The following is a 26,776-nucleotide window of genomic DNA, read 5'->3' as shown; positions in this document are numbered from 1 at the left end:
TGGTGTAACGTGACCTTTTTAGCCAAAAGGAAATCCCCAACCATGCCGAGGAGACGGACGAGCTTATCCGGCGGAAGCCTGAAAACCATCTCGGCTGAATCGATCTCTATACCGAGAAACGACAGCCGTGTAGATGGGCCCTCCGTCTTCTCAGCCGAAAGGGGAACCCCAAGCCGGGACATCAGAGACCGAAAGGTAGCCAATAAATAAGCACAAACTGGTGAATCCCCTGGACCAACAAACAAGAAATCGTCGAGATAGTGCAAAACCGACGGGATGCCCGATTCATAGCGCAAAGACCACTCCAAGAAGGAGCTAAATAACTCAAAATAGTAGCAGGAAATGGAACATCCCATAGGCAGGCACATGTCGACGAAAAAACTATCCCTAATCCTACAGCCTAACAAATGGAAACAGTCGGGGTGCACCGGCAGCAAACGAAACGCCGACTCAATGTCGGATTTTGCCAACAGAGCACCCCGACCAGCCTTACCAACCAGAAAAACGGCCCTGTCGAAGGAGGTGTACGACACCGCCGCATCCTCCTTCGAAATGCCGTCATTAACCGACGACCCGGGAGGGTAAGAGAGGTGATGTATGAGTCGAAACTTGCCAGCCTCCTTTTTGGGCACTAAACCCAACGGAGAAACTCTCAAATTTGACAACGGGGGATCGGCAAAAGGACCGGCCATCCGGCCCAACATCACCTCTTTCATTACCTTCTCCCAAGCCATCTCCTCGTTCTCCCTGACCGACTTCAGATTAGGTGAAAGAAACATAACCGAAGAAGAAGCATGGGGAATATAGAAACCACTAGAGAAACCCTCAAGAAGCAGGCTTGCTTCCCGCCTCCTGGGGTAGAGGGCGAGCCACTGCTCCAGCAGCCGCACGTTCACTGGTGTTCTCTGCGCTGCCGGCAGCACCCAGCTTTCCGCCCTGCCTGTTGCGTCGGAAGCAGCGCAAAGCCGAGTGCGACCCACCACAGATTGAACACTCGTGCTTGAATCGACAGGCAGAGTGGAAACGGCAGTGGCCCTCATTGTAGAGCCAACACGTGCCACTCTGCCGCTGTGCCGCCGCTGCGGGCTGCTGCCCCGCACCGGCGGCACCGGAGGGAAATGGCCGCTGGGGACGCTGGGAAAGGATCAACTGTATCCAAACGTCGGTGGCCTTAGAGGCCCAACCGACGGAGGGGGTAAGCGCCAGGCGGCGACGATACTCCTCGTCGTACCGCCACCAGGCCGAACCCCCGTGCAACTTATACGCACTATACACCGTGTCCAGGTAAACAAAGAGCTCCGGGCCCTTTGACGGAGAAGTCTGGCAAATAATGTAAGCCATAGTGGCGAAAGCCTGCAGCCAGTTGCCGAAGGTCTTGGCCACTTTCTGCTTACGCTCAGAACCCTTCTCAAAAGTTCGCTCCTTGTCGACGGCAATATGGTCTGCCGACAGCAAGGACCAAATGTCTATAAATTCCCCTTTCCCTATCTTGTCTCTAAGCTCCGCCGGGACATGAGTCCCTAACGGAGCAACCCCACAGAACATGGTGTCTCGGAGCATGCAATTGGAAACCAACTCTACGGCCGGTGAGGGAGCAACCCCCCCGGGTGCAGTAGCGGAAACCACGTCCTGTCTAGCTTGCGATCCCTCCGAGACTGCAAGTAACTGCCTAAGGAAAGAAGAGAGGTCCTGACCGGGAGCTAGTGTAGGTGCAGTGTGAGGTGCCCAGGCACGGGCGTACTCACCGGGTTGCGGCCCTGTAGGGACCGGAAGAGGAGCAGCCGGCACTGGAGCGGTCGGTAGAGGCTGTGATTCTTGACGACTAGGACCGGATGCAGAAGACGTAGCCCTCTCCGGACGAGCCTCGGCTGGAGATCCCCGACGACTCCCTCTGCGTGATGAAGAATGTCGCGACCGGTCCCGCAGCCTTCGGTCTGAGCGGCTATAGCTCCGACGTGACCTGGAGGACGAACGACTGCTCGGGGTGCGACGTCCAGTATGGCTTGTGCGACTGCGATAGCTCCTCCTGCTGCCGTGCCTTCCAGAAGAATCCAGGTGACGCCCACTGCCACGGCGGTACCTGTCGTCCTCTGATGAGGAGGACTCAGAAAAAGGAGACACGTTAGAATGATGACGCGAAAACCGGCGGCCCCCTTCCCTGACCCTGGTATCGCGCGGAACGCCGCCACGCGAAGCGCTAGCCGAAGCAACCCGGCGGACCCCTCTGGCCCCCCCACCCCCCGAAGAAAAATCCCCCAAAGGGGCGGAACGCGCCGACCCACCCATGCGCACGGCCGCAAAATCGGCGGAGCCCGTACCCATGACAACACCCGAAGCCACGCCCCCCGACGGCACTATGCCCGAGGCCACGCCCCCCGACGTCACTATGCCCGAGGCCACGCCCCCCGACACCACTATGCCCGAGGCCACGCCCCCCGACGTCACTATGCCCGAGGCACCCGCACGCACTCGGTCCCCAATGCAGAGCCCTGCAGGGGGCTGAGGTTTCTCACCGCCTCCAGGAAAAGCTGCTGCTGCCGCGCTGCAGACCAGGCCTTCGGGGGTTAAGTCTTGTTCAGCTCCGGCAAGCACGGAGCTAGGCCCCGCCCCTTCCGCCCCTTCATTTCCGGCCGTCCCACCAGCTCTGGAGGGGGAAGACCCGCCCCGAGGCACGTCATCGAAGAGGAGAGGAGAGGCTCCTCCCCCCCCCGAGACCGCAGCAGCCCCAGCACAGGACCTCGTGGCGGCGGCCATGTTGGGCCTATGCGAGCCGGCCGCCACGGGAGCAAGGGACCCCCCCGCACCCCCACCGGACCGCTGCGCGACCCCGCCGGACTGCTCACCTGTCCCGACGCAGTCAGAAGCCGCCGGTCCTCCGCGAGCCCGAGACTCCTTACGCTGCTTGGCAGCGCCGGCACCTCCACGCTGTGGCGGGCTGGGGCTCAACCGCGCCGGCGGGCGAGATACCCGCTGCGGCCTGCCCGAACTCCTGGAAAAGGAGCCGCCGACACCGGAGTCGCAGGATTGCTGCAGGATGCTGAGCAGCCAGCCAGGGCCCTGGCTGGCCACCCTCTCCTGAATCAAACGCTCCAAAGAGTCTGCCATCTGCAGGTACTGTTCCTCTCACCAAAACGTCCGTGGTAGAAGGTGAGTACCCGCCTACGTGCTCTCTTTTTTATGGACTAAGACCAAAACGTCACCAATATTTACCAAATATCTTTAATAATCTAGCCAATGAGTCCACAGCCCTTTCCTTACACAGTCTAGGGCTATCTATTTCAGAAACTGCTGAACTACTGGGATTTTCACGCACAACCATCTCTAGGGTTTACAGAGAATGGTCCGAAAAAGAAAAAACATCCAGTGAGCGGCAGTTCTGTGGGCGGAAATGCGTTGATGATGCCAGAGGTCAGAGGAGAATGGCCAGACTGGTTCGAGCTGATAGAAAGGCAACAGTGACTCAAATAGCCACCCGTTACAACCAAGGTAGCCAGAAGAGCATCTCTGAACGCACAGTACGTCGAACTTTGAGGCAGATGGGCTACAGCAGCAGAAGACCACACCGGGTGCCACTCCTTTCAGCTAAGAACAGGAAACTGAGGCTACAATTTGCACAAGCTCATCGAAATTGGACAATTGAAGATTGGAAAAACGTTGCCTGGTCTGATGAGTCTCGATTTCTGCTGCGACATTCGGATGGTAGGGTCAGAATTTGGCGTCAACAACATGAAAGCATGGATCCATCCTGCCTTGTATCAACGGTTCAGGCTGGTGGTGGTGGTGTCATGGTGTGGGGAATATTTTCTTGGCACTCTTTGGGCCCCTTGGTACCAATTGAGCATCGTTGCAACGCCAAAGCCTACCTGAGTATTGTTGCTGACCATGTCCATCCCTTTATGACCACAATGTACCCAACATCTGATGGCTACTTTCAGCAGGATAATGCGCCATGTCATAAAGCTGGAATCATCTCAGACTGGTTTCTTGAACATGACAATGAGTTCACTGTACTCCAATGGCCTCCACAGTCACCAGATCTCAATCCAATAGAGCATCTTTGGGAGGTGGTGGAACGGGAGATTCGCATCATGGATGTGCAGCCGACAAATCTGCGGCAACTGTGTGATGCCATCATGTCAATATGGACCAAAATCTCTGAGGAATGCTTCCAGCACCTTGTTGAATCTATGCCACGAAGAATTGAGGCAGTTCTGAAGGCAAAAGGGGGTCCAACCCGTTACTAGCATGGTGTACCTAATAAAGTGGCCGGAGAGTGTACATTCTGTTTTAAGCCAATTTAAGCTGTATTTCACACCAAACTTTTTCAACCCAAATAAAATCTTGGTCCCGACCTACCTGAACCCAAAACAAAAGGAATATTGATAGGTTTGCCCATCTATGGTAAGTATTACTCCGACCTGCAGTGGGGAAATTGAAGGGAGAGCTGCTATTTAAACTATGCAAAATTGTGGGGTCACAAGATTATTTTATTACTGCAGGGGCAAAGGAAACACAGAAGGCCAAGGGGCACGTAAAAGAGTAGGGAGATGTGATAATACCTGGCGATCAGAGCACACTTTGTTAGCATAAGTTGAAAATATGCACAGGGTCTTTCTGGGCAGTCTGTTGTATGACTGTTTAAGCCTTTGTACATGATGTTCTGTCAGTGTTTCTGCCATGCTGCCAGGAGTAACTATACAATAGGAAACAAAATAGCTCAAAAAAGCACATGGGACAATAATATAGGAGATCCAGAAACATTGGATTGCAAATACAGGACAAATACATGAAGGCAAGCAGGTAGAATACAGGAAAAATTAATATATAAGCACAGTCAGGAAAGGTACTTGCTGTCTGTGAGTAATATCCTATCTGTAATTTCACAAGCAGACAGAAGTAGATATAAGTACATAGAAATACATATATAGAACCACTATATAGCTACATGCAAATATTACAAATATTCTTTCCTAAAATGTTGCTAAAATATATATTTTTTCCTGTAGTATCTAGTGTCAGGATTCGCGGACGCCATGGCTTCCCTGCCAGGCGGCGCATGCCCCGGAGGCGTGTCAGTGATTCCTCTGGTCGTGTTTAGTACACTGAGGGGTTAAGTTGCCTCCTTGGTCTCGGCTTGACTGGCAGGCTGTCTGGCCAGTCATTCCCATCTGTGATGGGTGGGGTTGTTTCCCAGTTCCTATTTAACGCCACTCACCCATCTTCATTTGCCTGCTATAGGTTCTATATACTTTGGTATTTCCAGGTTCTTTATACTTGTACACTTGCTACAAACTCTTAATCTTTGTTTTCCCTTCCTGTTCCTTGCCTGCTTCGTCTACTTGTTTATTTCAGCATTCTACTTCTTACCTATACCTACTACTGGTCTAGCTTGAACTCTATACAGCTATTGTTCTCTGTTACCTGCCGCTACTAGTTATTCCCTGTTTCATTTTACATCTCAGCCCACTGTAGGGTTATTATAGGGAATCTATTTAGGTTACTGTGAGGGGCGCCCTTGTAAGGACGTTACTCTGACGTTAGGCAGGTTCAGTCAGGGGTTCTTATAGGGAAAGTTTCCCAACCTGCTCCCGCCCACGTTCCAGGACTTGCACTCAGCCGTCACCAATCCAGGTCAGTGTCTTACATCTAGCCTGCTGCTTACATCTCTTGCCTTGAACTTTGACTCTTTTAGTTATTTGAGCAAGGAATATATGCTAAAACAGCAACAGGCATCAGGCAGCAGCGAGATGCTACAGGATGATTGGTTATTGGGGCCCCTGCAGTGTGATTGAGAATCTCTCATCCATCCAGTGTGTTATGTCTAAAGTATATAAAAGTAAACTGGATCTTTATGATAACTGTATAAAGTGCAGTGAGTGTGCTTTGCCACACCGGGGTATATTGGGGGTCCAACAGGGGGTTCCAACGGGGGGGGGGGGGGGGGCAGCAGTCTCATCCTGTCTGCTACTATTTAGCAGCTGCAATGAAGACTAGGAAAAATTAGAGATGTTCAAAACCGTATTGGACTTTTCCATATAGAAAAGGTGAGCGCATTATAATCAGTAGGGGAGTTAATTAATACGCTACTTGTACCTTACAATTAAGCCAATGAGAAACACAACTTGTCTAGTGAAAATCAAGCCCTCATATAGCTTTGTCAATGAAAATATAAAGTTATGGCTCTTGGAATGCAACAAGGAAAAAAGAAATATAGATGGAATAAAAGAAGACCTAAATTTATAAATCTACATTTGTAAGACAATTTATTAAAACAAAGCTATAATGTTACTTTAACCTCTTAATGATCAAGGACATAATAGAGTATGTCCTAGATAGATTGTAAGGGGTTATATGGAGAAGGCTCGGGAGCTGAGCCCTCCCAGTGGAAGCCAGCTGTATAATACACCCAGCGACTACCACTATCAGCTTCGATTGGTGCCGACACTCTTCACAGCTGTTAATACTTTAGATGCTATGATTAAACGGCAGAACATTATCAGATGGCGGCGATCAGCTGCCATGACAGATGTTAGACTATTACATAGTTACATAGTAGATGAGGTTGGATGAAGACATCAGTCCATCAAGTTCAACCTATAACCCTACAATCCCTACAGTGTTGATCCAGGGGAAGGCAAAAAACCCCATGAGGCTCATGCCAATTACCCTATTTCAGGGGAAAAAATTCCTTCCCGACTCCAAATCTGGCAGTCAGTATAAAAACCCTGGATCAACGTGTCCTTAAAATCTACAGACCATAACCTGTTATATTTTTCTCTTCAAGAAAGGCATCCAAGCCCTCTTTGAACTTGTTTAATGACTCCACCATCACCACTTCCTGGGGCAGAGAGTTTCAGAGCCTTACTGTTCTTACTGTGAAGAACCCCCTTCTATGTTTCTGGTGAAACCTTCTCTCCTCCAGACGTAGAGGGTGTCCTCTTGTCGCTGTCACTGGCCTAGGAGTAAAAAGATCCTTAGAAAGTTCTTTGTGTTGTCCCTTCATGTATTTGTACATTGTTATTAGATCTCCCTCTAGAAGCCTTTTCTCTAAACTGAATAACCCCAAGTTTGTTAACCTATCGTTGTACTCCAGTCCACCCATTCCCCTAATCATTTGGTTGCCCGTCTTTGCACTTTTACAAGTTCAATTATGTCTTTCTTGTATATCGGGGCCCAAAATTGCGCACAATATTCTAAGTTTGGCCGTACCAGTGATTTGTATAGAGACATAACTATGTCCTTGTCATGAGAATCTAGACCGCTTTTAATGTATCCCATAATTTTATTTGCCTTGGCAGCAGCTGCCTGGCACTGGTCACTAAAGGTAAGCTTGCTGTCCACCAAAATCCCTAAGTCTTTTTCATTGGCAGTCTTACCCTTGTATATTTACAGCCCAGTGATAGCTAGAGTCCAGCCATGTCTCACTTACTCCCACCATGTCATGATTTTCTTCCAGCATCATCACTTCTAGTTCCTTCATCTTGTTAGTGAGGCTTCAGGCATTCGTATACATATATTTCATAGATTTATTTTCCCTACTCTTCCACTGCCTACTGACTGTTCTAACCCCCCCCGCCCCCAGTTACCGTATTTAGCCCTCTTTCCATTTCTACACTATCTTGCCTTCTACATCTGTTACCCTCCCCCCCCCTGTACCTAGTTTGAACACTCCTCCAACTGTCTAGCCATCTTCTCTCCCAGCACAGCTGCAACCTCCCCATTGAGATGCAGCCCATCCCTAGCATAGAACCTGTAGCCCTCAATAAAGTCGGCCCAGTTCTCCAGGAACCCAAACCGCTCTTTCCTACACCAACTCTTGAGCCACTTGTTGCCCCACCCAGTAATCTGTCAACCCAATCCGCGATGTGTCGAACTTGAGCACCAGGAAGGCAACACACCGTATGACGATCCCGGTCTTTGTGACAGATTGCCCTATCTGTTCCCCTAAGAATTGAATCTCCCACTACCAGCACCTGTCTAGTCTTTTGCGCTCCTATCCCCCTTCTTACTGGAGCAGACATTCCCCTGGCTTCCAGAGGAAGTGTCATTACAGAGGAAGGCTCCCAAGCTTGTCATTACATCAGTTCTATTAAACGCTGCCATAGGTAGTGTGTAATAGAAGTCAGGGGATTTTACTATGCACACCAATACATTAGTATTGCAGTGAATAGTATGAGCGATCCGACCCCCTAGGGTTCAAGGTCTGATTATAAAAGTAAAAGAAGGAAAAAAAATGTATTTAAAAGTAATAAAAAAATGCAAAAGTTCAAATCAACCCTCATTTCTTAGATCACATGTAAAAGTAAATAAACAAAAGTAAACATAAACACATTAGGTATCCCTATTCTCAAAAAATGTCCGAACTATTAAAATATTCAAATATTTATCCCATATGGTGAACTTCATAGAGGGGAAAAAAATCAAAATGGCCAAATCGCAATTTTTTTCATCACTTTGCCTCCTATAAAAAATTGAATAAAAGTGATCGAACTATCTGATCTTTCCCCAAATGGTATCAATAAAAATGTGATATTGTCCGCATAGAAAGATGCTTGTAAATATGAAAAAGTTACCGGTGTAAGAACCTGTTTTCATTTTTTTTTTTTTTTTTAAAGGTTTCAAAACATTACAAATACTATATAAATTTGGTATGGCCGTGATTGTACTGACCCACAGAATACAGGTAACATGTCATTTTTATCACACAGTGAATGCCGTAAAGATTAAACCCATATGAAATTGGCGCAAATGCGTTTTTTTCCAATTCCACCTAATTCAGAATTTTTTTTCAGCTTCCAAATACATTGTTAAAAATTGAATGGTGTCATTACAAAGTAAAATTTGTCCCGCAAACAATAACCCATCATGTGTCTATAGATCGGAAAAAAAAATGATGGCTCTTGGAAGATGAGGAGGAAAAAACAAACACAAAAACGAAAACTGGCTGGTTTTTAAGGGGTTAAGAGTAATACACAATGCAACAGGTGCCTGAAAAAGCAAATAAATAGTTAAATAAGCTTGAGCAATAGTCATAATGGAGCCAGTCTTGCACCAGTGACTTGGAACCTGCGTAAGTGGTACTGATGGATATGTTTGGGAGGGGGTGATGAGACAGCAGTGGGATAAGCTTACACTTTATTAGAACATCCTCAGGTCATATTACCTCGCTGTGACCTGCACGGTAGCGAAGAAACATCCATGACAAGACAACAAGACGGCTTTGCTCATGTAAAGACTGCATTATCACAGTCCATATGTAAGTAATATAGAGCAGACTTTCTTAAACTTCCTTGAATCTGTTTTAGAACATTTATTATATATAGTAAACCATTTTCTCTGGATAAAACATTTCTTTATAAAGAGATTGCCAATTAAAGGACAAAGGATGGAAGAGCACACAGAAAGAAAAGTACCCATGATTGCAGCAAAGGAGACTGGTAGGTCTATTAGTCATATTATTTACTGCATCACTATTCACTACAAATTCCAACATGTCCTGTATCATATCTAGATCTTTTCTCTAACCTTAAATCTAAACAGTTTGTGTGATAATACATCAAATTCTGCTTTTGTTCTTGTCTAATGCATAAGGCTGTGTTCTCATCTCTGAAGGCTCCATTGCAGATTTAAAGGTCCATTCACACGGAGGAAAATGTTGAGGAATTTGGTGTGGAATTTTCCATGCTGAAAAAAAAGCCTCACATTGAAATTCTGCTAGTGGGGAAAAAAAACAAAACCCATTGGCTTTTTTCCCTATTGCTTTCAATGTGATACGCGCGTATCACATTGAAAGCAATAGTGAAAAAAGCCTCGCATTGATTTCATGTATGCTGGCACCCATAGAAATCAATGGAATCTGGTTTTTACGTGCTCATTCTGAACCAATTTTACGTTCAGAATGAGCAGAGCGTAACTCCATGTGCAGGCTCCCTAAGGCTAAGGCCCTATGTAGTAGGCTGCAGCAAAAAAGTATTAGAGGAAAAAGGAGGTTGAAACAAATTGTAGTTTTTTCCACAACTCTTTTTGCAGAAAGTCCGCAGAGTTTTCCTTTGTAGACTTTCTGTTTCAATCATACCTATGGGGAAACCGCCAGTGTTTCTGTAGGTATAATTGACATGCTGCAATTTTCAAAACCGCAAAGTTTTTTTTCTGCAAAGTGTGGATAGGATTCGCTAAAATCCCATCCACTTTGCTGAGACTGTAAAATGCCAGGGTTTTTTCCATGCCGTTTCCTCATTGGCTAAACCACGGCATTTACGCCACGTGGGGCCATTTCTTAATTAACATTTCACAGTAAAAATATAGTGTGGGAAATCGCTCAGGTAGATGCTTGTAGCAGTGCAGGAAACAGGGACACAGACACTGGATTGCACACAGGTTCAGGCTTTATTCACATGTAGCACATACACTGCTTTTGAAAAGCCACAGGATAAACAAAACAAAACCCTTCTCGGCTGAGAAACTAACTTAAACGTAAGGAAACTTTTCCTGGCTACCAGTCTCCCACCTTGGCAACAGCAATGGGTGGCACAGTACCTGCTTTGGAGGTCCAGTCTGGACAGGTCAGCTCTGTCATTGCGGTGCCACAATGCTAGTCTTCACATACAGACTGTTATTAGGGCCTGATTAGTCAGTTGACCTCCCTGGTGTGAATCTTTACCAAACACCCTTTAGCTGCCTGGCCGAGACATACCTGTCTTCCCAGACCACACCCTTCACTCTCTCACAATAGGTAAATGCAGCGCACCTTACCCTATGATAAGTTGTTGGTGCCTGCTGTTAGTATCCATATTTCCTTACTGCTTAAATTCTTCTACTGTGGTCAAGTACAAAATTGTAATTCACAACACAGATATCAATTCGTATATTCTTCTCAGCTCTTTAAAACGGTTGTCCAGGCAAAGCCTTTAAAATTTAAATCTACTTGGGGCAGTGAATGAAATAAAAAAAAAAAAAAAATGCATACTCACTTGTCTCTGCTGCTCTGGTGTCGATCTGCGCCTACCGGTTCGTCTCTCTTCTGGCATTGTGCCAAAGCATTTTGCCTCAGGAGGGCGACCTGTGATGTCAAAGGTAGTGGCATTCAGGCCCTTCACTGATTGGCCTCAGCAGCCACATGACCCCTGAGGCCAATCAGCGGCTTCAGCACATTAGGGACAGGTGAGTATGGATTTTTTATTTTTATTTCACTGCCCCCAGCTTATTTAAACTTTAAAAGGGTTGTCCATTTTTGCCTGAACAACCCCTTCAAGGGTAAGTTCACACAGAGATTTTTGCTCCGGACCAAAAGCTGGGTAGCCGTGACTGAAAGCCGGTGCACTGCATCCAAACGCGCACTGCACTCCGGATTAGGCTCAATGAATGTGTCTTCAAGTCGAATTGTAAGGCGAAACGGCCTGAAGAATGAGCATCTCGCTTCTTTTTTCCGGGAGCCATTTCTCCTGAGCGGCTCCAATTGATTACAATGGGAGCCGTCTTTTTGTTCAGGATTTTGAGGCGGATACGGCCTCAAAATCCTGACCAAAAATCTGTGTGTGAACTTACCCTTAGACATGCTTCTTCTTCTATTAGCCTTCTAGGTGAGACCAGTTTGCATAATTCAGCAAAATCAGTGCCAGTAATTTTCTAAGGCGAAAACACTTGTCATTCTGTATAGATGTTGATAGATGTTGATAGATGTTTATAGATATTAAATGGTAAAAAAAAAACATTTGTATAAAGATCTGACATGAATGAAATATTTAAGCAATTTATTATTATAACAGTTGAAGCATTAATATATCACTTTAGGCTCTGTTCACACTGGTGTTTTGGTATTGCTGTAATCATAATGTAACACACAAAGAAAAAAGTAAGAATGTAATTTTTAGCCTCCCAGATAACCCATTACAGCACCTCTTTGTAGTGATATCTGCTTTTGACATCTCACTGATATGTTTTAATTGAGCATTAACTACACATTAGAGCAGGGGTGGGCAATTAATTTCCCCATGGGGCTGCATAAGAAATTGAAACTATGCTAGAGGGCCACACCATGGCAAATTTAGCTCCACCCACTTCTATGTTGACTCCGCCCATTCCCAATCATCTTTCCATGTGCCCCCACAAAGTATAATCCTCCTACAGTCACCTGTACATTATATTTCCCCACATTATAATGTTCCCTTCCAACTGCCCCACAGTATTAGGTCCCTCTCCTGGTGCCCCAGTTTAAACTGGTGGAATCTAGAGGGGACATGAAGCTGGGACAGCTGGAGGGGGACATTAAACAGTGGGGGTAGTTGGAGGGGGGCAATAAATTGACAGCTGGAGCGGGACATGAAACTGGGGGCAACTAGAGGGGGACATTAAAATCGGGAAGCTGGAAGCAGACATTAAACCGTAGGGGTACCTGGAGGGTGACATTAAACTGGGGGCAACTAGAGGCAGACAGGTCCCCCTCCACCTACCTCCATGGTTTAATGCCCCCTCCAGTTGTACCCGTTTTAATGTCCCCCCAGTTTAAGTGCCCTCTTCATCTACCACCAGTTTCATGTCCCCCCCCCTCCATGTCTCCCTCAGTTTCATATCCCCCTTCATTTGCCCCATTTCATGTCCCCCCCAGTTTCATGTCCTCCCCTCCATCTGCCGTCTCTGCCCTAGTATAACATTCCCCTTCCATCTCTGCCCCTAGGTTACTGAGACACACACATACAGATAGACAGACACGTATAGACAGACACGTATAGACAGACACGTATAGACAGACACATACAGACACAGACACACATACAGACATAGACAGACACACATACAGACAGACACATACAGACACACACACACACTCCCCCCTGCATCTCACATTCCCCAGTACCTTATGACACACACCACGTCTCCATCTTCCTGCACTGTCTTGCCGGCACTAAGACACGCCCCCTAGACACGCCTCCCTAGACAAGCTGTCCGGGCTGGTCTGAATCAGTCAGAGGGCCAGATATGGCCCGGGGCCGTGCTTTGCCTAGGTCTGCATTAGAGGGAAATATTGGATGTGATCACAATTCACAAATATTGACTTTTGTAAATCCTTAGGACCTGGCCCTGGACGGTACAATCTACCCCCTACAGTAGGATTTGTGGGCCATGACTATACTAAATTCTCCAGTCCTGCTTATTCTTTCCATGGACGTACAAGTCATTCTGGTAAGCTTTGAGTTTACATCCTTCTATGCAGTGGATGAATCCATTGAAATAATAAATCAAGTGACACTGGATCCTGTGCACCTTTTACATATTTTATCTCTATTATCACTTTACATCCTTTGTTTTCTAAGCCCTATTGCAGACGACCGTGTGTTAGATGAGTGTGATATCTGGGTTTTTCCCGGATAGCAAACTGACCCAAACATTTCTATGGGCCAACACACATTACCGTGAGTTATACGGTCACGTGTATGGGCTGACCGTCCAGGCAGCAAAATACAGAACAAATCCTATTCCTGTTTGATCTTGCAGCCCTGCTCCTGTTAATTTATAATATAAATAATTTAATGAAAAGGGCCACAAAAGCATGGCCAATGCACGACATCTGTGTGTCGCCCATGCGCCACCTGTGCCGTTAATTAACAGTAACCGGTTAGCACGCACGTTCGTGTGCAACCAGTTTAACTCAGTTCGTCATTTGACAATCTGTTCTTTGTTTCTTCGTTTTTTGCTATTGTTTGTTTTCTTCTGTAGCTCATCTCAGTGATTGTAGTCCAGGACCGCGGTATTATGTGGAGCCATGTCTAACACGTTTTGGCCGCAGTGATGGTCCTGCCTACTCCATGCTAGCACGAGGCAAATCAGAAGGTAAGTAGGGTGCACAAATAATGAAAGGGGTTGGTCACGATTACATAAATATAAGTACATGAATTTAAATGAGGAAATAATACTTTTACTAATTGTCAGTAATTACCTATTCTTACCCTATGTTGATGTGGTAAGGTGGTTTGGACAGCACTAGCCCCATGGAGCCTAGAACCTGAGCACTTAAAGAGCTGCTGTGAAGAAGGACGTACCTGACTGACTATCAGAAACGCCCTTCTGACTGTAAAGCGCTACGGTACTGGGACCGATAGCTCTTTACCCGGGGCACAGATCGGGAAAGTCGACAGTGTGCTGAATTCAGCACAGTCAGCTTTCCAGCAGTATATAGAACTGCCTGTGCCCAGATCTGTGAAAGGTCGTCTTTAATACCGCACATCCATGAGGACGTGAAAGGTCATCTTTAGTCTTTCACTTCCAGAGCAGTGGGTGTCAGCCATGGCATATACCCCTTGAGTCTTCTCAGAATACCTCTTGGGGTGCCCATACCACAAGCTAAAAAAACACTGGTCTAAACATAGGCAGCTGGAAGCTTTCAACATCCGAGCACATGTTACATGTACTTATCCTGCTTCCTGCTCACAGCAGGAGTGGTGTTTCACTGAAAATCACAATCTTCAACAGTAATGATCTTACATCTGCAAACTCTTTCTCAGACAGGTCTACCAGTGATAACCACTAAGGAACATTATATGCCAATAGGGTCCCCAGTACAGTCTTCAGTTTAGGTGTTACATATGGATATTACATGTGTATACTGTATATCATATGGCTTACACTAAAACATATATCTATTGAGGGGTCGCAACAAAACCTAAGTATCATAGAGGAACCTGCACTTGCCGTTCCAGACCCTAATCAGAATGACAAGGAATTACAGATTATCAGTCTCTCTACATGACATCTAAATCAGGACGAACTATTGGTCCTATCAAATAGTTTATCATTTGTACCTACAAAAGAGCTTCGCTTGTAACACTCAGGAGGGCCAGGACTGATGTCACGGGTAATATGTCAGATGTGGCCGGGTTGTAGAGAGGCCCTGGATCCCAAATGTGCACAAAGCCTTTTTGATGTCCCCGACTACCCGCCCCCACGTGGTACCTGACAATGACAAAAGACAACCAGGTCTTGGGGGTAGTCGTTGCTCTTTTACTAGCAGGACGAGGTAATACAAATGTACAGATGGAGTAATTCTTCACATACAACTCTGTGATCCCTGCAGGTAGTTTCCAGTTAAGCAGGTGATGGAGCTTGGAGCAGGAATACTTTGGGCTTGATTAACTAGTAGTTGCTTGGGTAGTTAAACTTGTATATACTTGTAAAGATGGCCTGTATCCAGGGGGTTAGTCCTCAACAAACTGGGTACACGTATGTAGTAGAGGAAATAGAGGGGTTGACAGCAGGAGACCCTCAAATTCTGTCAGACTAGCTATGGACTCCTTAAATATAGATTTGTCCCAAAGACTTACTTGAATAGAGATACTTGTGTAGATCTCTTCACACAAAGACCACAGGGTTTCCACCCTCTCTAGGGAGGGCTGTAACTCAACTCCTCCTCCAGGGCAGTCAAGGGAGCTTGATTGGTTCTGAAGGTCACCTGATCATACTGGACACTCCTTTACATTAGCACACTAGGATGATGCAATCACAGACATAAATTACAATGGAAAGTATAGGCAGGTGCAGTTCACAAAACATCCACAAGACGGTGCATTAATAGACCCCCATGTGTGCTGGCTCTTGTGAAATCGAAATATATGTTAACTATATAGGAAGGAATGGGGAGATGCCTCTTTACTTCATATGCAAATGTCCATACCATCTCGGTCTGCAAGGACTATTAAAGCGAATGGGACGAGCAGTACCGGGACATTATAATGTATACTGTATATCATATGGCTTACACTAAAACATATATATATATATATTGAGGGGTCGCAACAAAACCTAAGTATCATAGAGGAACCTGCACTTGCCGTTCCAGACCCTAATCAGAATGACAAGGAATTACAGATTATCAGTCTCTCTATACGACATCTAAATCAGGACGAACTGTCGGTCCTATCAAAAAGTTTATCATTTGTACCTACTAATAAATTTGATCTGTTTTCCTGGGTTAAGGACATTGCATTGTTCACAGGGAAACTTAGATGGACTAAATACATGACAATCATTGAACAAAAACATTCTGATGACTAGGGGTTGGAAGTATTTGAGTTACAGGGCCTGTATATTCTTGAGGATCTCCTCAACAAAGGTGAGGGAATCCCCTTTATGTCCAAAAAGTACAGCTACTCGCCCACCATACAACCATTCTAATTGGTACATTTGAAAAATTTGTAGTGGATAAACTCTTGAAATGATCTGTCCCACATCAGCTGAGGCATAAGAACCCCTCAGCAGGACAGATGCAAGCAGTATTGAACTTAGAGAGTGATAATATTATCATTATTAATGGTACTGTGTCATAGAATGCTGCCAAAACATTAAAACTTAGTTTTTAAATCCACAGTCCTAAAAATCATAGACCTGTAATCTGGGGTCGCAATGAAATGCAGTCTCTGGTCCCTTCTATGGAACAACACCGATAGTACTGTAGGACAGGCCTTTGAGCTGTGAGGGTGAATGACACACTTCTGCTGTCGCAGGCCTTTGGATCTTGCTGATACGCCAGTTCAAGGGACCTAGCTGACATCCTAGTGTTGGTTGTTGTCCCTCTCCTCGATCTGAGCACATTGCATGGCTTGATCAATTGCACAACAATGGTCACTTCTTGGCCATCACTCCCTTGGTCATTTGCTCTGGTGACCTTCAGTGATCCTATTGACTTCTCTAACTACACACTGTGGATCTCAATTCACTGTAGATGTCGAAGTAAAGTGTCTTATATAAAAACACCTCCCACAGTAGTGCAGAACAGTACCTTGTGTAGGCCTCCAAGCTTGTTTGCAGTGGTCCTCTCCTCACTCTCCCACCTTGCTGGGCCTGCCATGAGGCCTGCGACCTGCTTGCGGCCACCTTCACTTCCCTTTAGGCCCTTCAGGGTGCCCCGTGCATCCCAGCAACGTGATATGGGATACATGGGGGCCTACTAGAGGGCAGAAGTGGAAGCAGAAGCAGGCTTGAGCAGGAGTGGAAACAGAAAGTAAGGCCACGGGCCCACAAACCCCAACAAATACTACTGTCATTTTACTTGGGGGTCTATTTAGAGCACAAGGATAACAATCGGAGACCCAGGGTAGGTGAGCGATCATAAAAACCTGTGCTAATTACCTCTCCTGGTCTCTGGTGCAACTCCATGCTATTTTCAGGTCTCTGTTATGCGTCACAATACATAATTATGCCGATATAACCCATGTCTATGATGTCATTGAAAAAAGCTGAAAACAGCAAGGAGTTGTGCTGGAGCCCAGGAGAGGTGGGAAACACAGGTGTTTGTTTGTCACCTACCCTCAGTATAATAATATTTGCCGACCCTGAAATTTTTGCAATAAACACTCTAGTGGCCACCATGAGACATAATACTATGTGCAGGGACCACTATGGAAATTTATACTGTGTGGCGGGGATGCTATGGAATATTATACTATCTGGAAGCTACTTTGGGACATTATAGTATGTATAAATGGCGTGTTATACTGTGTAAGGGCCATAAAAAGAGGGCGCTATGCCATGGGGGTGGGTCTCAAGTCAAAAGATTGCTATGGGCCCAGTCTTTGCTAGTGAAGGAAAAACACATTCCATCTCACTCTAAATTTTTGCCGATGGGTTGAGTGCTCATTTATAGTGTGCACAACAATAAACAGAAGTGTCTCCTGTAGAGATGAGCGAACACTAAAATGTTCGAGGTTCGAAATTCGATTCGAACAGCCGCTCACTGTTCGAGTGTTCGAATGGGTTTCGAACCCCATTATAGTCTATGGGGAACATAAACTCGTTAAGGGGGAAACCCAAATTCGTGTCTGGAGGGTCACCAAGTCCACTATGACACCCCAGGAAATGATACCAACACCCTGGAATGACACTGGGACAGCAGGGGAAGCATGTCTGGGGGCATAAAAGTCACTTTATTTCATGGAAATCCCTGTCAGTTTGCGATTTTCGCAAGCTAACTTTTCCCCATAGAAATGCATTGGCCAGTGCTGATTGGCCAGAGTACGGAACTCGACCAATCAGCGCTGGCTCTGCTGGAGGAGGCGGAGTCTAAGATCGCTCCACACCAGTCTCCATTCAGGTCCGACCTTAGACTCCGCCTCCTCCAGCAGAGCCAGCGCTGATTGGCCGAATTCCGTACTCTGGCCAATCAGCGCTGGCCAATGCATTCTATTAGCCCGATGAAGTAGAGCTGAATGTGTGTGCTAAGCACACACATTCAGCACTGCTTCATCACGCCAATACAATGCATTAGCCAGTGCTGATTGGCCAGAGTACGGAATTCGGCCAATCAGCGCTGGCCAATGCATTCTATTAGCCCGATGAAGTAGAGCTGAATGTGTGTGCTAAGCACACACATTCAGCACTGCTTCATCACGCCAATACAATGCATTAGCCAGTGCTGATTGGCCAGAGTACGGAATTCGGCCAATCAGCGCTGGCCAATGCATTCTATTAGCCCGATGAAGTAGAGCTGAATGTGTGTGCTAAGCACACACATTCAGCACTGCTTCATCACGCCAATACAATGCATTAGCCAGTGCTGATTGGCCAGAGTACGGAATTCGGCCAATCAGCGCTGGCTCTGCTGGAGGAGGCGGAGTCTAAGATCGCTCCACACCAGTCTTCATTCAGGTCCGACCTTAGACTCCGCCTCCTCCGGCAGAGCCAGCGCTGATTGGCCGAAGGCTGGCCAATGCATTCCTATGCGAATGCAGACTTAGCAGTGCTGAGTCAGTTTTGCTCAACTACACATCTGATGCACACTCGGCACTGCTACATCAGATGTAGCAATCTGATGTAGCGGAGCCGAGGGTGCACTAGAACCCCTGTGCAAACTCAGTTCACGCTAATAGAATGCATTGGCCAGCGCTGATTGGCCAATGCATTCTATTAGCCCGATGAAGTAGAGCTGAATGTGTGTGCTAAGCACACTCATTCAGCACTGCTTCATCACGCCAATACAATGCATTAGCCAGTGCTGATTGGCCAGACTACGGAATTCGGCCAATCAGCGCTGGCCAATGCATTCTATTAGCCCGATGAAGTAGAGCTGAATGTGTGTGCTAAGCACACACATTCAGCACTGCTTCATCACGCCAATACAATGCATTAGCCAGTGCTGATTGGCCAGAGTACGGAATTCGGCCAATCAGCGCTGGCTCTGCTGGAGGAGGCGGAGTCTAAGGTCGGACCTGAATGGAGACTGGTGTGGAGCGATCTTAGACTCCGCCTCCTCCAGCAGAGCCAGCGCTGATTGGCCGAATTCCGTACTCTGGCCAATCAGCACTGGCTAATGCATTGTATTGGCGTGATGAAGCAGTGCTGAATGTGTGTGCTTAGCACACACATTCAGCTCTACTTCATCGGGCTAATAGAATGCATTGGCCAGCGCTGATTGGCCGAATTCCGTACTCTGGCCAATCAGCACTGGCTAATGCATTGTATTGGCGTGATGAAGCAGTGCTGAATGTGTGTGCTTAGCACACACATTCAGCTCTACTTCATCGGGCTAATAGAATGCATTGGCCAGCGCTGATTGGCCGAATTCCGTACTCTGGCCAATCAGTGCTGGCCAATGCATTCTATTAGCTTGATGAAGCAGAGTGTGCACAAGGGTTCAAGCGCACCCTCGGCAGAGCCGAGGCTGCACAAGGGTTCAAGCGCACCCTCGGCTCTGATGTAGGAGAGCCGAGGGTGCACTTGAACCCTTGTGCACCCTCAGCTCTGCTACATCAGAGCCGAGGGTGCGCTTGAACCCTTGTGCACACTCTGCTTCATCAAGCTAATAGAATGCATTGGCCAGCGCTGATTGGCCAATGTATTCTATTAGCCTGATGAAGTAGAGCTGAATGTGTGTGCTAAGCACACACATTCAGCTCTACTTCATCGGGCTAATAGAATGCATTGGCCAGCGCTGATTGGCCAGAGTACGGAACTCGACCAATCAGCGCTGGCTCTGCTGGAGGAGGCGGAGTCTAAGATCGCTCCACACCAGTCTCCATTCAGGTCCGACCTTAGACTCCGCCTCCTCCAGCAGAGCCAGCGCTGATTGGCCGAATTCCGTACTCTGGCCAATCAGCACTGGCTAATGCATTGTATTGGCGTGATGAAGCAGTGCTGAATGTGTGTGCTTAGCACACACATTCAGCTCTACTTCATCGGGCTAATAGAATGCATTGGCCAATCAGCGCTGGCCAATGCATTCTATTAGCGTGAACTGAGTTTGCACAGGGGTTCTAGCGCACCCTCGGCTCTGCTACATCAGATTGCTACATCTGATGTAGCAGTGCCGAGTGTGCATCAGATGTGTAGTTGAGCAAAACTGACTCAGCACTGCTAAGTCTCTGCATTCGCATAGGAATGCATTGGCCAGCCTTCGGCCAATCAGCGCTGGCTCTGCCGGAGGAGGCGGAGTCTAAGGTCGGACCTGAATGGAGACTGGTGTGGAGCGATCTTAGACTCCGCCTCCTCCAGCAGAGCCAGCGCTGATTGGTCGAGTTCCGTACTCTGGCCAATCAGCGCTGGCCAATGCATTCTATTAGCCAGATGAAGTAGAGCTGAATGTGTGTGCTTAGCACACACATTCAGCTCTACTTCATCAGGCTAATAGAATACATTGGCCAATCAGCGCTGGCCAATGCATTCTATTAGCTTGATGAAGCAGAGTGTGCACAAGGGTTCAAGCGCACCCTCGGCTCTGATGTAGCAGAGCTGAGGGTGCACAAGGGTTCAAGTGCACCCTCGGCTCTCCTACATCAGAGCCGAGGGTGCGCTTGAACCCTTGTGCAGCCTCGGCTCTGCTACATCAGAGCCGAGGGTGCGCTTGAACCCTTGTGCACACTCTGCTTCATCAAGCTAATAGAATGCATTGGCCAGCACTGATTGGCCAGAGTACGGAATTCGGCCAATCAGCGCTGGCCAATGCATCCCTATGGAAAAAAGTTTATCTCACAAAAATCACAATTACACACCCGATAGAGCCCCAAAAAGTTATTTTTAATAACATTCCCCCCTAAATAAAGGTTATCCCTAGCTATCCCTGCCTGTACAGCTATCCCTGTCTCATAGTCACAAAGTTCACATTCTCATATGACCCGGATTTGAAATCCACTATTCGTCTAAAATGGAGGTCACCTGATTTCGGCAGCCAATGACTTTTTCCAATTTTTTTCAATGCCCCCAGTGTCGTAGTTCCTGTCCCACCTCCCCTGCGCTGTTATTGGTGCAAAAAAGGCGCCAGGGAAGGTGGGAGGGGAATCGAATTTTGGCGCACTTTACCACGTGGTGTTCGATTCGATTCGAACATGGCGAACACCCTGATATCCGATCGAACATGTGTTCGATAGAACACTGTTCGCTCATCTCTAGTCTCCTGCTTTGCACTGACAAATATGGCTCTGTACCAGTGAAAAGTATGTGGAGCCATAATATAACTCTCAAACTCTCGTCCTAAAATAATCTATACTGTAATGAGTAGTACTTTTAGACAAGTATTTCCACCTTTATATAAACTCAGTTTCCACTAGAGGGAGACAACAGTCATCAACTACAGTACAGGGTGGGCCATTTATATACATACACCTAAATAAAATGGAATGGCTGTGATATCAACTTCCTGTTTGTGGCACATTCGCATATGGGAGTGGGAAAACTTTTCAAGATGCGTGGTGACCATGGTGGCAATTTTGAAGTTGGCCATTTTTTTTCAATGGGAAGAGGGTCATATGACATATCAAACTTGTTGAGAATTTCACAAGAAAAACAATGGTATGCTTGCTTTTAATGTAACTTTATTTTTTCAGCAGTTATTAACAAATTTCTGATCACTTATAAAATATGATCAAAGTGCTGCCATTGTGTTGGATTGTCAATGCAGCCCTCTTTTCTCACTCTTGACACACTGATAGCAACACCACAGAAGAAATGCTAACACAGGCTTCCAGTATCCATTGTTTCAGGTGCTGCACATCTCGTATCTTCACGGCATAGACAATTGCCTTCAGATGACCTCAAAGATAAAAGTCTAAGGGGGTCAGATCAGGAGATCTTGGTGGCCATTCAACTGGCCCACAATGACCAATCCACTTTCTAGGAAACTGTTCATCTAGCAATGCTCGGCCTGACACCCATAATGTGGTGTTGCACCATCTTGCTGGAAAAGCTCGGAACTTGCCAGCTTCAGTGCATAAAGAAGGAAACACATCATCATGTATCAATTTCAGATATCCAGTGGCATTGAGGTTTCCATTGATGAAGAATGACCCCACTATCTTTGTACCCCATATACCATACCATACCATCAATTTTTGTATTCCAATAGTCTTGGAGGGATGTATCCAGTGTGGGTTAGTGTCACACCAATAGCGGTGGTTTTGTTTGTTAACTTCACAAATTCACAAAAAGTTTGCCTCATCACTGAACATAAAGTTCTGGGTAAACTGAGGGTCTTGTTCCAATTTTTGATTTGCCCATTCTGCAAATTCAGTGCGCCGATCTGGGTCATCCTCGTTGAGGTGCTGCAGCAGCTGGAGTTTGTAAGGGTGCCATTTGTGAGTAGCTAATTTCCGCCGAAGGGATGTTTGACTGATGCCACTCTCCAGTGACATGCGGCGAGTGCTACGCTGTGGACTGTTGCTGAATGAAGCTAAGACAGCCACTGATGTTTCTTCATTAGTGACAGTTTTCATGCGTCCACATTTTGGCAAATCCAACACTGTTGACATCACGATATTTGGCAAGCAGTTTGCCAACTGTTGCATTGGAGATGGGTGGTCTCGTAGGGTGTCTTGCATTGAAATCTGCTGCAATGACCTGGGTACTGCATTCACCGGACACCAACACAATTTCTATCCGCTCCTCACGTGTTAACCTCTGCGACATGTCAATTTATTAATATAGCGCCAACATATTCCTCAGCGCTATACAATTTGTAGGGTACCAATACAGACAGAAAGATACATTACAAAGAAAGTCATTTCACACAATGGGACTGAGGGCCCTGCTCGCAAGAGCTTACAATCTATAAGATTGTATGCTCTATAAAAAAAATTATGTTAAAACCAAGCACACCTTTGTTTTTCTTGTGAAATTCTCAATAACTTTGATGTTTCACTTGACCTTCTTCCCATTGAAAAAACTAAAGTTGGATCCAAAATGGCCGAGTTCAAAACGGTTGCATGGGTCACCACCCATCTTGAAAAGTTTTACCCCTTCCATATACTAATGTGCCACAAACAGGAAGTTGGTATCACCAATCATTCCCATTTTATTTAAGTGTATCCATATAAATGGCTACAAGGGTAGCTTTATTTGCATTCTCTATTCAATGTCATGCTGCCTGGGTTAGTCACCTATAATGTTGTGCCATACTAAATTCTTTGGTGTTTTCATCCATGCACAACTCTACTATTAATTCTCTTAGTTGGAACCAAACATATTGCCATTGTCTCAATAGATGCATGTCCCCTACTTCTAAGAAACAAGATACTTTGAATTACTGCATATGTCTATGTATAATGAACAGATATTTCTAAGATCAATGTGTTGTACTGTTTTTTTTATTCTCAAACCATCATATTACCTTATTATTAGAGGAACCATGTACAGTATATTCTATTATATCTGAATTAATTCCTAACATAACACAAGATCGAAGCAGAAGCAATACACCCACTAATCTTACATATATGTGTTACTATGAATGTAATATATTGTGTCAACTCCAATACAAAAACTGTTCACAGAATGTGGTTCTGAGTTTTGTGGGTTTTGACTGTAGAATGAAAATCTGTAAGACTAAGGCCTCACGGGATGACCTGCAGCAATAAAGCGCAGCAGGAACATATCACAGTCCTTCCCGCAGCGCTTTAAATAGAAAGTTTGCTGAGTTTTCCTCCGCGGACTTTCTGTTGCAATTATACCTATAGGGAAACCGCCGGCGTTTCCGTTGGTATAATTAGCATGCTGCGTTTTCCTAAAACGTGGCGGTTTTTACTGCAAAGTGGACAAGGCATTAACTAGAATCCCACCACTTTGCCTGTACTTTAAAATGCTGCGGGCAAATTGTGGCGTTTACGTCCTGTGAGGCCCCGGCTTAAATATGTCTAATGTGATGAAATTACAATCATATGGGATTGTAGAATTTTACATTAGTACCGGTATTTAACTTATTATACTGGGTAAATTTTGGAGCATTTATAAGAGCATGGAGACCCAACAGTGTGGGCCATCATCTGTAGCCATGTTGCTAAAACATTTTTCCAAATACTAACCAAATAGTTCAGCTAAACAAACTAACCAGATAACCAGATTAATAAGTTTTAAGATATGGCTCTTGTAAGGCAGGGATGAAAAAAATAATAATAAACGAAATAAAAAGTTTATACAGTTTTTATTATGTTGGCATATCATTTGCTTATAGCTGTAAATCTTGACTTTTTAAACACTAATTCTCTGTCCATTACTGTATGTTTCATAGATAATAAGGAGAAGGTTCCAGGTCCAGGAGTTTATAGACCAGAGAAATGCCTTATTCCAACACATCGGAAACCACCATCATACTCCATAGGCTCCAGAACACGGTATAGATTGGTAGATCAAGTACCAGCTCCAAACACGTATTCCCTTCCTCCGGTAGTGGGTCCTCGTGTTCCTTTGAAAGGATCTGCCCCTTCATTCAGTCTGTCTGGTAGAACACATCGTGGAGGGCATTCTGAAGATTTGGCTAATACGCCTGGTCCAGCTCACTATAACTATACAGATAACAGCATCTACATGCGAAAAGGTCCAGCTTACTCCTTGCTTGGGAGACATGAAACTTCAAAAGTAGGGCCTGTTGCCCCAGGTCCAGGGGCTCATAGTCCAGAGAAAGTAACAAATCACAAGAGAAAAGCACCTGCATACTCAATGGGTATTCGACACTCTGAATATACTACCCCTCTTATAATAGAAGTTCCTAACTAACTTTTGACTAGTTTTTCTGGCTCCAAACTGATTCAATGAATTCAATCTATTCAAGTAATAGGAGAAGTGCTGCAGTTCCCCGAAACCACCATCGTATTGTAAGGATATCAGTAACCAAGCTAGGAGAACCCCTTTAGTTTGAGGCCCCAAGTTGCGAGTTGCAGCAAAAATGCTGCAGAGAAAAACGTGGTGGAAACGCATCATGTTTTTTTCCGCTGTCTTTTTCATTGCATTTTTGCTAAGTTTTTCTCTGTGGACTTTCTGCCCTTATTATGCCTACATGGAAAACACCAGCTTTAACATTTGTATAATTGACATGCTGCAGTTTTTGAAAACTCAGGTTTTTTTTTTTTCTGCAATGTGTGGACGGGATAAGCCAGAATCACATCCACTTTGCAGGCATGGTAATATGCAGAGTTTTTATGGCGCAGAGTTTCCACCGTGGTGAAAACGCTGTGTTTTCACAACGTGGGGCCCCAGCCTTAAGCTATGAAACCTACAAAACTGTGAAGGTTTTTATGTATTTGTTTTTATGTATCACAGATACCCATTAAAGTCTGTATATCCCTAAAAAAATGGACAGCATGCAGATCCCATTGAAAAAAATAGAATGTACTTGGAAAAAAAGGTAATTCCGTATTTCGTGAATGGATATAGCACTTGAAAGGTTATATGTAAATAATCTCTTGTTCTCCATGTAGGCAGTAACCTATTGTTTTCTTTGAAAACCTACCAGAAAAAAAGTAAAGTGGATGCTTTGCAGTGATTGCTGTATGACAATATTAATCTGAATGATGTCACACTACTTATCTGCATGGTAGATACACTTTTTATCTTGATACTGTGTACATTATTTATTTAAACACTGAATTACCCTATTTTTGTATGCACTACTTATATTACTACTTTGTGGCATTAGGCTAGGTTCACACCTACTCCTGTATTCCGTTGAGGAATTCCGTCCTCACCCCAAATGGACCAGAAGAATGGAAAGTCGAATGCTAATGTGAACTTAGTGTCACGTGTCCCTGGTGGGCTTGTGTCTGCCCAGCACAGTCTAGTCCTGCTGCTTGACTGTCTTCTTGTGGCGGAAGTCCTCACTGGCTGTGACGTCCTGGTCCCTTCCTCTGAGGCCACTGATTCCACCGGAAGACAACAACAGAGCTGCAGAAATGGACCTTTCTGGGACACACCAGAGCACTGCGGACAGGGGAGTATGTTGTTGTTTTTTTTTTGTTTTTTTTTTAATCTTCCTTAGCCTAATTAAAAAAAATCCACTTTTATCCTGGACAATCCCTTAAATGCCAGTATTTATTTGCTTTTGTTATATCCTATCTGGGTATGTCATGTTTGTTTATCTAGATCAGGGGTGCCCAATACGTCGATCACGATCTACTGGTAGATCGCAAAGGACATATGGGTCGATTGCAGGATGCAGGGATCCCTGGTGTCTGTTTGTTCACAGCACAGGCTGAGAGTCATCTCCTGACACTCTCAGCCTGCGCTGTGAACAGACACCGGAGGATCCCTGGGTGGCCACAGAACGCTGCTGTCTCCTGCTCTCACGATCCGTTCGGCCCCACCCACATGTCTGACCCCCGCCCATAACCCTGCCCCACCCCTGCCCACAGACCCGGCCCCGCCCTAGTAGATCTTTTGCCTTGGTCAGCTAACAAAGTAGCTCACATGCTGAAAAAGTGTGAGCACCCCTGATCTAGATGCTCTAAGACACTGTTTATAGTATTTAGGGTATGTTCACACGGCGGAATTTGCTGCGCGGGATGCCGGTACAGTGCACCAGCATTCAGTTGCG

The 26,776-nt window shown here is 45.8% G+C and overlaps 1 protein-coding gene across 1 annotated transcript; it reads left to right on the top strand.

The window, feature by feature from the left end:
* The first annotated feature begins 9,385 nt into the window (after window positions 1-9,385).
* CIMAP1D (CIMAP1 family member D) lies at window positions 9,386-24,963 on the top strand. The gene is made up of 4 exons (XM_075264282.1): window positions 9,386-9,437; window positions 13,069-13,179; window positions 13,714-13,827; window positions 24,479-24,963. Exons 1-4 carry the CDS (start codon window positions 9,386-9,388, stop codon window positions 24,961-24,963), a joined length of 762 nt encoding a protein of 253 aa, XP_075120383.1.
* Window positions 24,964-26,776: the final 1,813 nt, after the last annotated feature.

The sequence above is a fragment of the Leptodactylus fuscus genome, chromosome 1 (genome assembly GCF_031893055.1).
Source record: "Leptodactylus fuscus isolate aLepFus1 chromosome 1, aLepFus1.hap2, whole genome shotgun sequence".
NCBI lineage: Eukaryota > Metazoa > Chordata > Amphibia > Anura > Leptodactylidae > Leptodactylus > Leptodactylus fuscus.
The sequence above is the reverse complement of the archived record's forward strand: the minus strand, read 5'-3'. Positions and strand labels throughout refer to the sequence as shown.

Excerpts from the sequence above, each read along its gene's own strand:
- CIMAP1D (XM_075264282.1), top strand. The coding sequence starts at position 9,386 with ATGGAAGAGCACACAGAAAGAAAAGTACCCATGATTGCAGCAAAGGAG. Across the intron at positions 13,180-13,713 it reads TGGACGTACAAGTCATTCTG|CTCATCTCAGTGATTGTAGT; the intron begins GTAAGCTTTGAG and ends TTTCTTCTGTAG. Across the intron at positions 13,828-24,478 it reads AGCACGAGGCAAATCAGAAG|ATAATAAGGAGAAGGTTCCA; the intron begins GTAAGTAGGGTG and ends TATGTTTCATAG.